The sequence below is a fragment of the Hydra vulgaris genome, chromosome 12 (genome assembly GCF_038396675.1).
Source record: "Hydra vulgaris chromosome 12, alternate assembly HydraT2T_AEP".
Lineage (NCBI taxonomy): Eukaryota > Metazoa > Cnidaria > Hydrozoa > Anthoathecata > Hydridae > Hydra > Hydra vulgaris.
In genome coordinates, this window is record NC_088931.1 from 8,706,092 (window position 1) to 8,722,500 (window position 16,409).

The 16,409-nt window shown below is 28.9% G+C and overlaps 1 protein-coding gene and 1 long non-coding RNA gene across 3 annotated transcripts in view; both read left to right on the top strand.

The window, feature by feature from the left end:
- The window catches only part of LOC100206417 (nucleoside diphosphate-linked moiety X motif 6), a 32,399-nt gene extending 25,619 nt beyond the window's left edge, over positions 1–6,780 (top strand). Inside the window, exons 5-6 of one of the 2 annotated variants that reach the window (XM_065811444.1) lie at positions 6,036–6,083; positions 6,432–6,780. In XM_065811444.1, coding sequence (XP_065667516.1) covers positions 6,036–6,083; positions 6,432–6,688 — 305 coding nt within the window. In that variant the 3' untranslated portion in view covers positions 6,689–6,780. Of the gene's footprint in view, positions 1–6,035; positions 6,084–6,374 lie in introns of both variants that reach the window. The other variant, XM_065811443.1, reaches the window with a different exon arrangement.
- On the top strand, positions 2,692–3,155 carry LOC136087848 (uncharacterized). Its single transcript, XR_010642117.1, has 2 exons — positions 2,692–2,826; positions 2,961–3,155. It is a non-coding gene; the product is annotated as an uncharacterized LOC136087848 (long non-coding RNA).
- Positions 6,781–16,409: the final 9,629 nt, after the last annotated feature.

The following is a 16,409-nucleotide window of genomic DNA, read 5'->3' on the forward strand; positions in this document are numbered from 1 at the left end:
AGCAGTTTAATGCATGCCTCACTTTCAAATGTTGAATGTTTGACTGTCCATATAGATGATCAGATCTCTCATGCAGAAATTATGCAAGCTTTACATTTTGGCTTTTTTCAGGCAAAGGCTAGGAGAAGCCAACTCCAACATAAAACACCCCCTGCCTTGGGGCTCTTGGTTGAGTAAAGGCTAGTGATGGTGTCTCAATAAAAATACTCATCTTGGGCAGATGTTAAACGCATCCAGCTACTGTCTTGTAGAAGGCTTCCTAGACAAAAACTTGAGTTTTTGCCTAGGAAGCCCTCTACAAGACAGTAGCCAGTAAACAGATTCTATCTGTTGACCAGCTTCGCACGCCTTTTTCATCTATTAGGCTGGCGCAGATGTATTTTTAATAAATTGTTTAGGATGTTGAATGCTGGATCTTCTTGACTCAATGCATGGGTTTTGCTTGTGTTTCTGTTTTTATGACTAGGCAATTTATGTTATTATCTCATAATGAGGATACAGCTCTAAAACTCAGTTTTATTGTTCAGAGGCTGGCTGGTAGTTAGGTTTCCCGAACTCTGTGGTAGCTCTCAGAGAGGAAGAATCCATCAACAGCTGTAAAATATCGGAGTACTAATAGTATCATATTGTGCATGGGTGGTGTCCCTATTCATATTTTTAGTGTGCATTGTTGAGGCCATATTTTGAGCCCTTTTTTATGGCTTAGGGTTTATTAATAGTATCAAGGCAATTGCTTGGACTTTTAAATGGTGTACTGAGTACTATTTGTGCTTTGAGTCAAGTTCTTTGAAATTTAAAAATGACTATTTTTTCCTTGAACATTAGTTCCTTGAAATTCGCTTCCTTACTTTGCTGATTCATATAATTTGAAATCTTTTAAATTGTCTGTCAATTATTGCTGTATAAACTTCATCTTTTTTCTTCCAGTAACTTCCAACTTTAATAGTGGTTGCTTGCAGCCTTGTTGGAAGTGAAGATATTAAAAAATAAAATTAAAAAAAAACTAATTTGGTTGCTGAATTTTCCAAAAACATGTAGAAACGTGATGGCTTTCTTTGAAATATGTTGTTGTTAGGATTTTGGAACAATGGGTGAACCTTAAAGAGTATTTGTTAACATTTCTTCCAAAGTAAAAAAACTTTAACACTTTGTTTAAAACAGATAGATATTTAAGTTTTTGTGCTTTTTCAGCACATGATTTTGAAACATTTTTAGTACAGAATCTCCAATCATTCACATGCTTTATCCTGCAATGTGTAAGCTATTAACACTTTTCTTCAAAAATTTATTCTTCCCAAAAAGTTAAAAAATGATAATGGAGAGTTTGCTAAAGCATACTCAAATGCAAATATTATGATTTGCTTTAATGAAAGTTTATAATGCATAGTTGCAGCATCTGCCAAGTGGTTTACCAAAATTAGTTCTTCTGTTGAGAATTCTTTCTGGTATGTGAATATGAATAGTCGCATCTTTCAGATTTTTTAAACTGCTTCAACTGATATATCAAAGTTGATTTTTTAATGTTGCAATGTCTTGAAGCTTCATTTAAACTCATTTTTTGTTCAAACACAAAATTTACTGCATTATGTATATCTGTTTCAGAAATCTTCTTGCAAAAACACCTTGATCCTTGGCATTTTAAAACTAAAATGTATTGACAGAATTGATTAAGTATTTTTATGCTTTTAATTCCCTTTTAATTAATTTAGTCTAAAATAGTTTCTAATATTTTCTATTTTGCATTTTTACCATTTTCAAGTTTAAAACAACACTAGAAAACTAATTTTCTTTCCAAACGATTGTATTTTACTTTGATTTGACAATGATTTGACCTATTCTCTATCAAAGTCATTGCATATTTAGATAAAATATTACATAAAAATAGCATATTTAAATTAAATTCAAAAAATAAATGTTTCTATGCATTGCACAGAGGGACAGAGGTGAGCAAAACCCCTCAAAACTAACTTTTATATTAGAGTAATTTCTTTTTGCAAAGGTAGTCTAGAGACCCTCAGCATTCTAAAACTTATATAATTTTTTTCACAATATGATTTTTTAGCTCAGTATATTAATTTTACCATAGAAAATTAAGTTCAATTAAATTAGGAACAAAATTGAAATTGCTGTTGCATTGAGTTTAGTAGATGAAAAATTTATAACTTAGTGCAAAGAGTTTTTAATTGTTTCTGCATCATATTTACAAGAAAACTTACCTTTTCATGTTTCACTTTTAAAGCATGCTCAATTTCTTCATCCAAAAAAATTATTGGAGTCAAATGGGAACTTTATGTGATGAAGCGGTTAATTTAAAATTCCCTCAGGTGCTTGCACTTGTTAAGTGTGTTTTATCTTATAGTCTTAGCAACAGTACACCCAAAAGAGGATTTTTTATAAATAATAACTTTTAGAAGCTCACAGTTCCAACTTAAAAAAGGACACTATTGTTGCATTAAGATTAGGTAAGGTTTAAATAAAAATATTTTTATCTTTTTCTTTTTTAGTAATATTACAACATTTTATAATAAATGGTTTGAATTATTGCAACAGTTTTTTCAGTTAGAGATGAACTTAACCAAGTAGGTGGAGTTGAATTTTTCAATAACGAGTAACATAATTAAATGTTGTAAAGAGCCTCATCAAAGACATAAAGTTTGTTTAGCTAAGCAAACTAGATTAGAAAAGGGTGAATCAGAAAAGGTAAACCAAACAAAGTAGCTAAAAAAATCTTTGCAACAGCAGAAAAGAGATGTAGAACTTATTGAAACAGATATATTGTTCAACAGTAAACATTATCGAAACAGATATATTGTTCAACATTAAACAGTAAATTGTTTACCATTGTTTTAATTAAATTATTATATTTTTTTTATTTTATTATTTGAACTTTGTCATTAAATAAAAACATAACTAATAGGACTTTTATTGAACAAAATATTTTTAAATTCTATTACATAAAGGGTATGCAGAGCTGGTATCAAAGTTGCAGAAACTGCTTTTGATGAAGGTAATAGAAAACTGCAACAAGCACTGCTCAAAGTATAGTTAGATAGATAACTATATGCCAAACTTCACAAGCTATGATGATGACATGGTAATCAAGCGTAAAAATGAATTACAAATAAATCTTGAAAATTTGGAAAAAAAGAAAAAAATTAGTCAAATTAAGTTATAAAAGCTGCTGAAAGAACATTTTTCTCTAAACTTTTTATATTATTTTTTATTAAGTAAAATATCAAACTTTATAAATTTTGAAATATAATACATTATTATAATGTATTTTAATATACTATAATACCAAGTACATTTGTTCTCAGTCTAATTTTTTTTTTATTGTTTATTTTTTTGTTTTTTGATTTCCCGTAGATTTTGAACTAATTCTAATGTAATGAAAAACATGTTTTCTATGATAATTTAAAAGTAATAAAAATGTGCAATATTTTTTAGCAACATACTCATATTTTAATATAATATTTTGTTAATAATGCTTCAATCTCAAAAACAACGTTAAAATTGATGCTGCAGTCATTAGTTTTGAGTTTTCCTTAATATTTGTTATGATTTTAAAAAATATTTATGCAATTATAAATTTATATAATCCATACGCTATATATAAAATCAAAAGGAAAATTTTTAAAAAGTAGCATGCAAAAGTATACAACACAATTGAGAAATAGCATGCAAAAGTATACAACACAACTGAGAAATAGCATGCAAAAGTATGCAATTTTAGTAAAAAGTAGCATGCAAAAGCATACAAATTTCTGGGAGCCCTGATATTTATATATAAATATATATAAATTTTTTTTTTTTTAATTTTATTTAGGTGCCCCAAGAGGTCCTTACGGTCTTATCACAGAGCACTGTGAATGAGCATTTAATCGAAAGTTCACGTCAACTTCCTAACTGATGTCTCAAAACTTGCTCAGAGGTGGGGTTTGAACCGCGGATCCTTTGTATATATATATATATATGTGTGTATATATATATACATATATATATATTTATATATATACATATATTTATATATATGTAATAGTTTTCTTTAACCTTTATATATATATATATATATATATATATATATATATATATATATATGTATGTATATATGTATATATATGTATGTATATATATATACAGCGGTGGCCAAAAATTAAAGACCACTCATTTTTTAGTTGGTTTCTTAATCTTTAAATTAAAATTAAGAAGATTCTAATTGACATATTAAATTATTTTTTTTTTAATATCTTGTTAATTAAAACATACGGATTAAAGTGGTATAATTTTTTTAATCTAATTCTAATTAAATAGCGTTTAACTTATTAAAAAACTGATGAATACTTATAAATCTTCTTTAAATAAATTGGACAAAATTTAACGACCACTTTCAAATCTTTAATTTGCACTTATTAAAAATAATAATCCATTATTTTTTTTAACTGTCTTAATTGCTTATTACGTTGGCTATAAAATAAAATGTCGAAACCTGAGTTTCGATATCAAATAAACATTTATTTTTTGAATTGCAATGAGGATATAAAAATATTGCAAAAATGCGTGCAAAGATCGAAGAAAAAGACAGATACGCGGCTCTTGTATTAAAAGAAGAAGGCTATAGCATCAGACAAATAGCAGAAAAGCTCGGAAGGTCTCACTTGCATTATTAACATAATTCAACGATACAAAGAGACCCGGTCAATTAATGATCGTCATAGGACTAGACGCAATAAAATTTCAAATGACCGTGATGTTCGCTTGTTAGTGAGATTAATGAAAGAAAACAGACAAGCATCATCTACAGACTTGTCTACGAAATGGACTCTGTCAAATGGTCTGAAAGCAAGCCCTAGAACTGTGCGAAGGGTCCTCCACAATTTAAATTATTTATGGCGTGCTGCTGCAAAAAAACCACGCTTAAATAAAAAACAAAAATTTGCCAGGTAAGAGTGGTGCAAACTACATAAAAATTGGTCAACAGATCAGTGAAGCCGTGTGATCTTTAGTGATGAAATGAACGATGAGGTAGACAACAGAAAAGATCGCGTAATGTTGCGTAGACTTCCAAGCGAACGGTTCGATGAATCATGCATTTTGAAACGAACAAAACAAGGCAGTGGTTCAATAGGCATTTGGACCTGTATGAGTGCTTGTGGAGTTGGCGTTTTTTATTTATTCGATGGTAGACTCAACAAAAAAGGTACATCGAAATTTTAAAAAACTCGCCTATTCCTAGCATTGATTTATGGCAGTTGCAAGATGGATTTATTTTCCAGCAAGATAATGCGCCGTGTCATAAAGCGCATGTTGTTAGCGATTGGTTCAATTCTAATAAAATTCAAGTGCTTCCATGACCTGCCTATAGTCCAAACTTGAATCCAATAGAGAATTTATGGTCGTGGCTTGATCACAAGCTTGGTAAAGAACAACTTTACAATTTGGAAGATTTGAAATCTTCTCTCTCATCATTTGAAAAATGTGCCTGATGAAGTAAACTTTAATGAATTCAGTGCCAGAACGAGTACAAGAGTGCTTGAAAACAAATGGAGGAACAACACGTTTCTAAATTATTTTTTTATTGCTTTTTGAAATATTTTTGAAACTGGTCTTAAAATTTTGTCCAATTTTTTTTCCCATTTATATTTTTTACTAGTCAGTTTTTTAATTTTTTAACATTATTTTGTAAAAAAATTATAAATTCTTTTATAATAAATATAAAATACAATAAAAATTCTTTCTAAAAATGTTTTTCTTTTTTTAATACCTTTTTCCAAAATAAAATTATATTAAGGTTAAAAATAAATTTTGAAAAAAAATGAGTGGTCTTTAATTTTTGGCCACCGCTGTATATATTTATATGTATGCATATATATATGTATATTTGTGTATATATGTGTATATATGTGTATATGTGTGTGTGTATATATATATATATATATATATATATATATATATATATATATATATATATATATATATATATATATATATATATATATATATATTTAAAGATAGTGTTACTTTAATTGATTTTTAAGGTGAAACAGCAATAAGAGAAATAAAAGAAGAAACTGGAATAATTGCTGGTTTGTTTCTTAAGTTTTTTGATAAATGTACTTTATGCCTTACTTTTTTGATAAATATACTTTATGCCTTTATTGCTGATCTTTTAAAAAATACTAAATAGTTTTCTTTAATCTTATAATTGTCTTAAAATGCTTTCTTAAATCTATTATTGTTTAATTTTTATTTTGAATTTTAATATTGCTGTTAAACTTGTTTTCAAGAATTATTGATCTATCATTAGTGATCTATCATCTTTTATTTTTGAACTTGTTGAATTTCTGCTTAATTTGTTTTTTAAAATTTTTGATAAGAATTCAAATCTGTTTTATCACTACGTCACCTACATAATGAATTATTTGACCAATCAGATATTTACTTCATATGCCGACTTCTTCCAATTACGTATGATATCAAACATTGTCCAGATGAGATTCAAGATTGTAGATGGATCCATCTCGATACTCTTTTACATATGACTGATGCATCACAATATGTCAAATTAGTATGTAGATTAATACTTGATGGAAAATCTTGCGACTTTAAAAATGTAGATATCGTTGAAAATGAGATGTTAAATTGGGTCCTCAAGAAGCGAATGAAACTTTATCACAGGCCATTAAACTAATATCTTTTTTATGAGACGCTGGAAATATGTGTATTTTTTAATAATATTTTTTTATTTAATTATCACAGAAACTTTATCACGTGCCATTTTAACTGATTTTTTTTTAATGACGCGCAAGTGTTAAATTAAGCGATCACGATTTGCTAATATGATAATAATAAAATATTTTTATAAGATTTTAATACTATTTAAATATCCTTTTTTTTTTCTAGATTTCTACTTCAATTAAAATTTGGGATTATTTAAATCATTTTTTTTTATTTATAATACCTTGATTAAGCGTTGTTTGAACAAACAATAAATTATAAATGTAAGTTATAAGTGCGTTGTAAAAGTAATAACATTATTATAGTGTTATTACTTTTATAAAACAGTTAGTGAGTGTTATTACTTTTGTAGTTTAAAGTTTTTTGTTTTTTTTTGTTTTTTTATAACTTTAATGCTAACAAATTTAAGACCCCTCAAAAATCATATAAAAATCAAAAGAAATATTTTGTGTAATTCTGACACGAAATTTATCGCTGAACTCGAATTTGAAAACCATTTCTTAAAAAAAGATTTAGTTCTTGAGATATCAATCAATTCCTTCGACTGGGTAAATTTTATCTGCCTAGCAACACGCATAGCAGCAGGTTTTTAATCAGAATTGCAAGCTATTTTGTTGTTTTTTTGTTATTTAATAAACTTTTTTAAAAATGGGTAAATCATGTAGAGTCAAACGAAGTACTCAAAGTAAAAAATCCAGAAAGCTTCATAGAAATAGATACACTAAAACTTTGCCAATCGATTCAACTTTATCATTTGCTGCTGTTATTAGTTATGAAAATGATTTCTTGTAACACTTCCTTAAATTTATCTAAATCCTCAAAAAAAGTTGCGAAAATCGAGACAACTCAGCATAATAAAACTGTTGGTTATCAAATTGTTGATATTGAAATTTTGTCTGGTATAATTGATCAAATATGTTGCAAAAAATGTTTGCAATCTAAATTAAATCTTTCATAATGTTTTCCCCAAAAAAAAGATTCAGCTCAATGTTAAATATTTGCTGCTCTAACTGCAATAAAAAAATTGAATTTTATACTTTAAAGACATGTTCTGGGGAAAAAACTTTTGATGTAAATAATAGAACAGTTTATTCAATATGTGCATGTAGTTTTTCAGGATTAGAAAAATTTTCATCTTTAATGAACATTCCTAAACCTATGACTAAAAATAATTAAATCTGCCTCTGATTGTCTAAAATTGTCGCAAAAGAAACAATGATTGATGCTGTGAAAGAAGTTTGTCAATCTTCTTCAAATATTGTTGACACTGTAGTATCAGTTCATGGTAGCTGTCAACAAATGCAATTGTTACAACGATATCAACAGACACAGGTAAAATTCTTGATTGCGAGCCAATGAGTCGGCATGCAAAGCATGTAGTCTAAAATTAAATCTATCTCAAGAAGAACTCTTTAAAAAATTTTCTTCATGGTAAGACGCAAAACCAGAATGAAAGTTTAAATGGGATGATATGGCAGCGCATACCTAAAACAAACCATGTGTCGTTAACGCAGTTGTAACAGAGTTAGGTGTATATGATGCTGTTTCAAATTTTAATGTTGGAAGAAATGCAAGTATACTTTTATTTGAAAAATTGAATACTTTTCCTGGTATATATACTCTTCAAGGCTGTTCAATCATGAACAAAAAGCGTTTATTTCTCGCAGAATATCAAAATTGATCCACATCTAAAAAGCAACGACAAGTTATTCGTGGATGCAAAAAAATAAAAATAAAGATGATGCAGAGAATGTCCAATAAAGTAGATTTTAAATTGAGTATTTGACATAATTATTTGGTAAAATTGTTAATGTAATATTTAAATGCTTTTTTCTCAAATTGTCAATTTTTAACCTCCCGGCCATCCTATCTCATTAACTGTATGACAGATTAGCATGATATTTTCACCAAATGTTTATTGCATCAAGTTGTACAATTGGAACTAAAAGTTTTACAATACTGTTCGGAGTTATTGATTCATAGAAGATTTAGTTCACAAAACTGCATTTTTTTAAACACGCCATTTTGAAAAACTCAGCATAACTTAACTACTTTGTTTTTGTCTTGTCTTGTCTTAAAAACAAAGTAGTTAAGTTATGGGGTGGGCCGGGGTGGTCTAAACATTTTTGGACGTCTACCATTTTACTTGGTAACCATGACAAATAAACGACGAATATGTATAATAAGTTTTTTTTAGTAATATTTTTGTACACCATATTTATTAGTTAATTTTTCCGATTTTAATGCATATCTGATCTTTGTTTAACAAAAGCGCTTATATTTAGAGAACAAGTTATTTTGAATTTAACCTGACAACAAAAAACGTTTTAAAAACATTAGATAATTTTTTAATTCACTAAATCGAAATTTTTTTAGGGTAACTTTTTAAAGTTTTGACAACTTGATATCAACGTAAAAAGGTTCAAAATATCAAATAGTTTTTTTGATTTATACTGATACCCCCTGTTGTTTGTGAAAATTTCACCAAATCTTAAAGAAATTATATTTGCATGATAACATCTACGTGTTGCTTGTTAACAAAGATAATGAATATTATATGAAGCTTAGTTCAGTTACAATAAGTATTTTCCTACTGTAATGTACTTATTAATTAATTGTGTTGTTTTTTAAAAAACACGGGTTCAATTGTTCAACAGTTAACCATGGATTTCAAGTTACCTTTCTCTAAAACAATCTTTTTAGACCTACCAGTTATAACTTTATTAGCCAAATTAACGACAGGAGCCTGGGTCTAATTATCTGTTTGAGGAAAAAAAATAGAAAATAGTATCTTTGTTTAAAAAATTTTAATGTAAAAAAAAAAGCCAACCTTTGGGCGCTTGTTCATAAAAAAAAAATTTGTTTTGTTCATAAAAAAAGTTTTGAGCAAGTCCGCCATTTCAAAAAACTTTCAATTGTCCAATTGGATTTCAAGTTACCTTTCTCTTTAACAAGAAATCTTTTAGGACCTACCAGTTATAATTTTATTACCCAAATTCACCACCATCTAAATTCATACCCATAAAAGTCCCGTTGAATGGCATTGAATTTCCAAATCCTCCTTTATTTTACCTGTAAAACATTGTTTAATATTTCACAACTCAACATTATTCAACCCAATTATTTACCTGCACAGTTTTATGATTAGATACGCCAGAGGAATCACCAAGGAAACTAAGAGAATCCCATTTGAAATCTTGAATATTGCATCATAAAAATCTTTTAACGGATTTTTATGATGCAATATTATTGCTGAAATTTTAAAATCTGTTTCATCTATATTCAGTTTTTCACGTTCACAAATATTATTTTTTTGTCAGAGACGAAAAAGAATATTTTTAAACGTTTCTTACTCAAGTAGCTATATAGAAGTAAAAGTTGTCAATGCAAGTTAATTTTATTGCATTTAATTATTTAATTATTTGAAACAAGAATATGGAAAAAGAAGAAAGCGAGATTCTGGTTATATACCTCAGGAATGGAAATATCCATCAAATCATACAAAAGGCGATAAAAGGAAACTTCGAAAGAAAGCAAAATCCTTATGGTTGGTACATAGAGTATTATTTCACACCAGATATGAAAAACGGCTGCAACGAATTGTAATTGGAAAAGAAGAACGAAACCGTACAATACGAACAATCCATAGCAACAAAGTTGGAGAATGTCACTTTGGGCAAAACGCCACTATTAAAAAAGTAACTGAGTAGTTTTGGGGGAGGTCAATTTCAAAAGAAATACGGGAATTTGTTGGATCCTGCTCTAAATGTCAACGTGGGAATCTTAACAACAAACCACCACCTGTGGCGCTTTACCAATCTCAATTCATGACATTTTTCGCCGTAAGGGATTTAATTAGTCCGTTGAAAGAAACTAAGTACGGAAAGAAATATATTGTAGTTGCAACAGAATATCTGACTAGATGAGCTGAAGTTGATTTTATTGCAGACAAGGATGTGGATTCTATTCATCGTTTTATTATTTGTCTGGTATTCAGATTTAGAACTTGCCACATTCTACTTCACGATCAAAGATGCGAGTTTTGTAACAAAATTGAGGATGATCTTATATTAGTTAGGCATAAGTAGTTAGTTACTTGAGTTAGACCTAGGTAGTTAGGCCTAGGTAGTATTATCTCATTACTTGAGTTAGTAGTTGGTTGAGTATTATTAGCATATTTAATAGTTTTAAATACAACAGTTACTAACTATAATTTTTTTCTTTGTTTTAGCCACAATAGCTTCAACCAAACATTGATGACACATATAATGAAGCTTGTTAACATCAAAGCAAACTACTGGGATGAACTACTGGACCCTATGACTTTTTCATATCAAATAAATAAAAAAATATCAAACAAGTACTCCACAAAATACTCTCCATTTTAGATTATGTATAGAGTTAAAGCTCAGATTCCAATTGATTTGGAAAACCGGATTATAGTTTGCGGAAGATATTGGCGCGAAAATAAACACAGCTAAAAAGAATATCACAATAGTACAAAATATGTAAAAAAACGTTGCGATACTAAACATTTAACTCAATCATTTGTAGTTGGTGACAAAGTTTCGAAATGCAATAGACGCAAAGACACACGAATGGGTGATAAGGTAGCTCAAAAATTCCACGGTCCTTGCACAATAATAGAAGTTTTGGACTAAGGAGTTTATCGGTTATAAGATAAAAGAAGAATATTAAAACAAACTGTTTACGCTATCAACCTAAAAATATGGAATGAATCACAGGAGCACTCCATGTTAAATAACCTTGTAGTCTCCAGTCATAGTATTGATGAAGTTATAGCAACAGTTACATTGAAAAATTCAGTTTAAAAAATCGATACTTAACAAAAGATTTCAAAATCAAAATTCTGGATTTCAAATTACAATCTAACAATTGAAGATAAACAGATCCTGATATCATATGCATTGTTAAACGACAGAATTATTAATGTGGTTAACAAAATGGTTTCAACACATCATGGTAACAAAGACAACCAATCAACTCTTCTAGTACAGACACGATCTGGGTTTGAAGCAGTCACCTGAGAGTCAATCTTCATTCTTCACAACGTCAACCATTGATTGACAACTGCATACATTGAAGAAAAAGTTTTGTATTTAAGTTTCGCTTTAAACTATGTTAAAGGTCAAATAAGACTACTCTATGTTGATCATCTTAACCCCGAAGGTTTTCTTTCAGTAACAATAGTACCGTGCGCACTACAACCGAATGCATTGGACTGTTGTGGTTTATGCAGCTGCCTTTGTTTTTCAGCTGATAATTTATGTAAAAGATGCTTTGATGCAGAATACCTTCTGCCCAATCTTATAGGTATAGCAATATCAAAGAGTGTTTAAGTCTCCTCTAAAAACTCGTTTTCTAACTTACAGAAGTTAGTTCTCTATCTTACAGAAGTTGCAAGTACTTGATTTCCAGTTCAATAATTTGAGACAATGCAGATGTGTGTACTTGTTATATAGCTTCTCGAAAGATCGTATTAATAAATTCTTTTAAAATCATATTCTTGTTGAAATCATATTCAAATGAAATTCAAAAAATATTAACAAATTAAATATCTTATCTGACACAAGATTCATCGATGATAAAGTCTGGATACCCTGCTTTCTTTCAAACATCTATTAAAGTATAGACAACACATATCAGTTCAAGATTTTTGCAGAAGCAAAAAAATAACAACAAGGAACTAATTTGCATAGACTTTTCTTGAACAAAAATTTTTGCAGATTAGTTATCTGTTCTTATGTTTCTAAGGACAGGCTACTGTTAACTTAGTGGATTAAAATATTATTGATCTAAAGTAAAAATAGACGAGTTATTTATCATTAGTTGTTGCTGTTCTTGTTTTGCTTCATGGCGTCTCATTTTTTGATACATGGGGTGGGGAGCGGTTAAAATCTGTGTTGCATAAAGTTATAATTTTTATAGCCCATTTATAAAAAGATTGAAACTTGTTTGTTCTATCTGGGATATTTAATAAACTTAGTATATGTCTTTGAATATTTTAGATAGTTGGCTGCTGGTTTGTTAAAAACTAACTAATTGGGTACTTCAGGAGAAACAGCATCCTCCTAAGATTTGTAGAATTTCTAACCTTTTCATACTTTTGGTATACATTGTACTTTCTCTTTTCACCCTTCTTTTTTTGTTTTTGTTTATTTTAATAAATAAAACATTTTAATCTCAAGAACTGCAATTTCAAATTTCATTGACTAAATAAAGAATGTAACTTTTTTAATTTAATTTAGTGTATATATATATATATATATATATATATATATATATTATATATATATATATATATATATATATATATATATATATATATATATCAGTGGCGGATCCAGCATTTTTTGATCTTTGAGATTGCTAATTTTCAGACATGGAGCAAACTCCAAACATTTATATGTTAATACTTATGTCAAGTAATGAGTGTTTGCAAAAAATTGCGATGATTGGAGGCTGGGAACAAAAAAGCCCCAAAATTTTTGCAACACCTGCCCCGCACGTGAGAGCAACAAGTTGATAAAATATTTTTTGTACTTTTCTCAATTAGACATATATTCATCGATAATTTTTAAGTTTCATAGTATTATCTCTCAGCGGGGGGTTTATACTTTATATGACCATATAAAGTATAAACCCCCCTCAATTTGAGGGGGTTGTGATATTTATATGGTCATAATTTTTGAACGCTGAGAGATACTATGAAACTTAAAAATTATCGATGAATATAAGTCTAGTTGAGAATAGTACAAAAAATATTTCACCAACTTATAGCTCTCACGTTTGGGGCAGGTGTTGCAAAAATTTTTGGTTTTTTTTGTTCCCAGCCTCCAACCATCGCAATTTTTTGCAAACCCTCGTTATTTGATATAAGTATAAACATATGTATGTTTAGAGTTAGCTCCATGTCTGCAAGTTAGCTATCTCAAAGATCAAAAAATGCTGGATCCACCACTGTATATATCTGCAAGAATCAATCAATTATCGAGCTTCTTTTATTTCTCATTTATATAAATGACTTAAGTAAATTTTCATATATTGTAAATTCAATCCTATTTGCTGACGATACTAATTTATTTTATTCAAATAAAGAAACTAATACTTTATTTGAAACAGTAAACAAAGGGCTTGCTAAACTAAATGAGGGGTTTATAGCGAATAAATTATCTATATATATAATATATATATATATATATATATATATATATATATATATATATATATATATATATATATATATATATTATATATATATATATATATATATATATATATTCTCTTCTATTGTCTTTATGAAAAAAAACTCATTCCTTTAAATCTCTTTGTTAATAGCTCTTGTATCATAAGAGAGAGTTCGTTGTTGTTTTTAGGTGTTATTTTAGATGAAAATGTAACGTGAGGGAACACATAAATATAATCAAAAATGAAATTTCAAAAAATATTGGGCTACTATGCAAAGCTAAGCAGTTGTTAGACGAAACCTGTTTGAAATATATTTATTTTTCTTTTACTGATTGCCACCTAAAATATGCAGACGTTGCCTGGTGTAGTACTAAACCCAGACAGCACACAACTCCGGGCTAGAACTCTGGCAAATCATCGCACGCCGTTTCGACTATATTAGTAACGAGCCATTACTGGCGCGAGTCAAGCAACTTTTTTACGATTGAAATTTGACCCCCCCCCTCCCCTCAGGCCTCCGCCATTCCGATATTTTGCAAGGCCTTCTCATTTGGCATAGGTATAAACAAACTTAAGTTAGGAGTTTGCACGATGTGTGAAAGTGTCCTATCTGGAACATCAAAAAATTCTGAGGGCGCCCATAAATGTGTGTGCATAGAGGGAGACTATACCCTCTAATCCATATACCATATATCTTTTTATAGTTAAACGTTTACAAGATATATTTCGTTGTTATAACAAAATATTTCTATACTTTAATTTTGTATAAAAGTTATGCTGATATGCAAAAAGATGCTTACTTAATAAAAAACACAGTTGGTAAAAAATGAAAGTTTGTTATATGGTTAGATACATCTGACTGTGACTTTTTATTTATTTCAATAAATAAAACATTTAAATCTCAAGAACAGCAATTTCATTGACTAAATGAAGAATATAACTTTTTTAATTTAATTTAGTGTGTATATATATATATATATATATATATATATATATATATATATTATATATATATATATATATATATATATATATATATATATATGTATATATATATATGTATATATATATATATATATATATATATATATATATATATATATATATAATATATATATATATATATATATATATATATATATGTATATATATATATATATATATATATATATATATATATATATAATATATATATATATATATATATATATATATATATATATATATATATATATATATTTTAAACATCTTTGCTTTTAACAAGGCTGCAAGCAGCCACTAATTAAAGTTAGAAGTTACTGAAAGAGAAAAGATGAAGATTGTAGAGCAAGATAACGATTGACAGACGACTTAAAAGATTGCAAATTATAAGAATCAGGAAAGCAAGATGATATAAGCGAATTCCAAAGAACTGATGTTCCAGAAAAAAAAACTAGACGAATAAGCGTTTTTGGAGCACTTATGAAAAATCACAGAAAAAAGAAGACACTTAATTGAATGATGAGTAACACGAGAATGAATTTTAGTAGATGGCACAAGAGACGCTAGCTCTTTAGAGCAGTGCTCATTATAGTATTTGTAGAAAAGAGAAAGAGAAGCAACACTACGACGATGTGACAATGGTTGGAGATTGGCTGCAAGAGCAGGTCCAACTATGTTTACAATGCATTTTTGCACCTAGTCTAAAAGAGAAAAGGCATCATTAGAAGAATCGCCCCAGATATGGCAACAGTATTCCATACAAGGCCGGATTTGAGATTTATAAAGATAGAGAATAGAATCCGAAGTAAGAAAGTGACGAGCTCGATAAAGAGATGCAACCTTAGCAGATGCTAATTTTGCAACTGATTTGATATATGGTTTCCAAGAAAGATCGGAAGTAAGAGTTAGTCCTAGAAGATGAAGAGTAGATGACTCATCGAGTACATCACCGTTCATAAATATAGGAAGATCTAAATTATTGCGATAACGATTGGCAGAAAAAAATTGAGTTTTATCTGTATTGAAGTTCACCAGCCACTGTGAGCCCCATGCTGGAGCAGAAGTGAGATCCTTTTCAAGCTCAAATGCCCCCTCCAAGCAATCAGAGGGTGTTGGGTTCCTATCACGACAAAAATAAATGGTAGTATCATCAGCAAACAATGCCACCTTAGATGTGAGAATATCTGGAAGATCGTTAATGTAAATTAAAAAGAGTATTGGGCCAAGGATAGAACCTTGAGGAACCTCTGAAGTTCCAGAATAAGAAGAAGAGTGCTATCTATCGAGGACAACTTTTATGCTACGATTGGAAAAGAAGGATTCAATGATCTTAAAGATGTTGCCGGATACACCATAAGAAGAAAGCTTATGGAGAAGACCAGCATGCCAAACTTTATCAAAAGCTTTTGAAATGTCAAGAGCCATGGCCTTAATCTCTCCACCTTCATCTAATGCACGATAATACCTATCAGTTTTTACAGTTA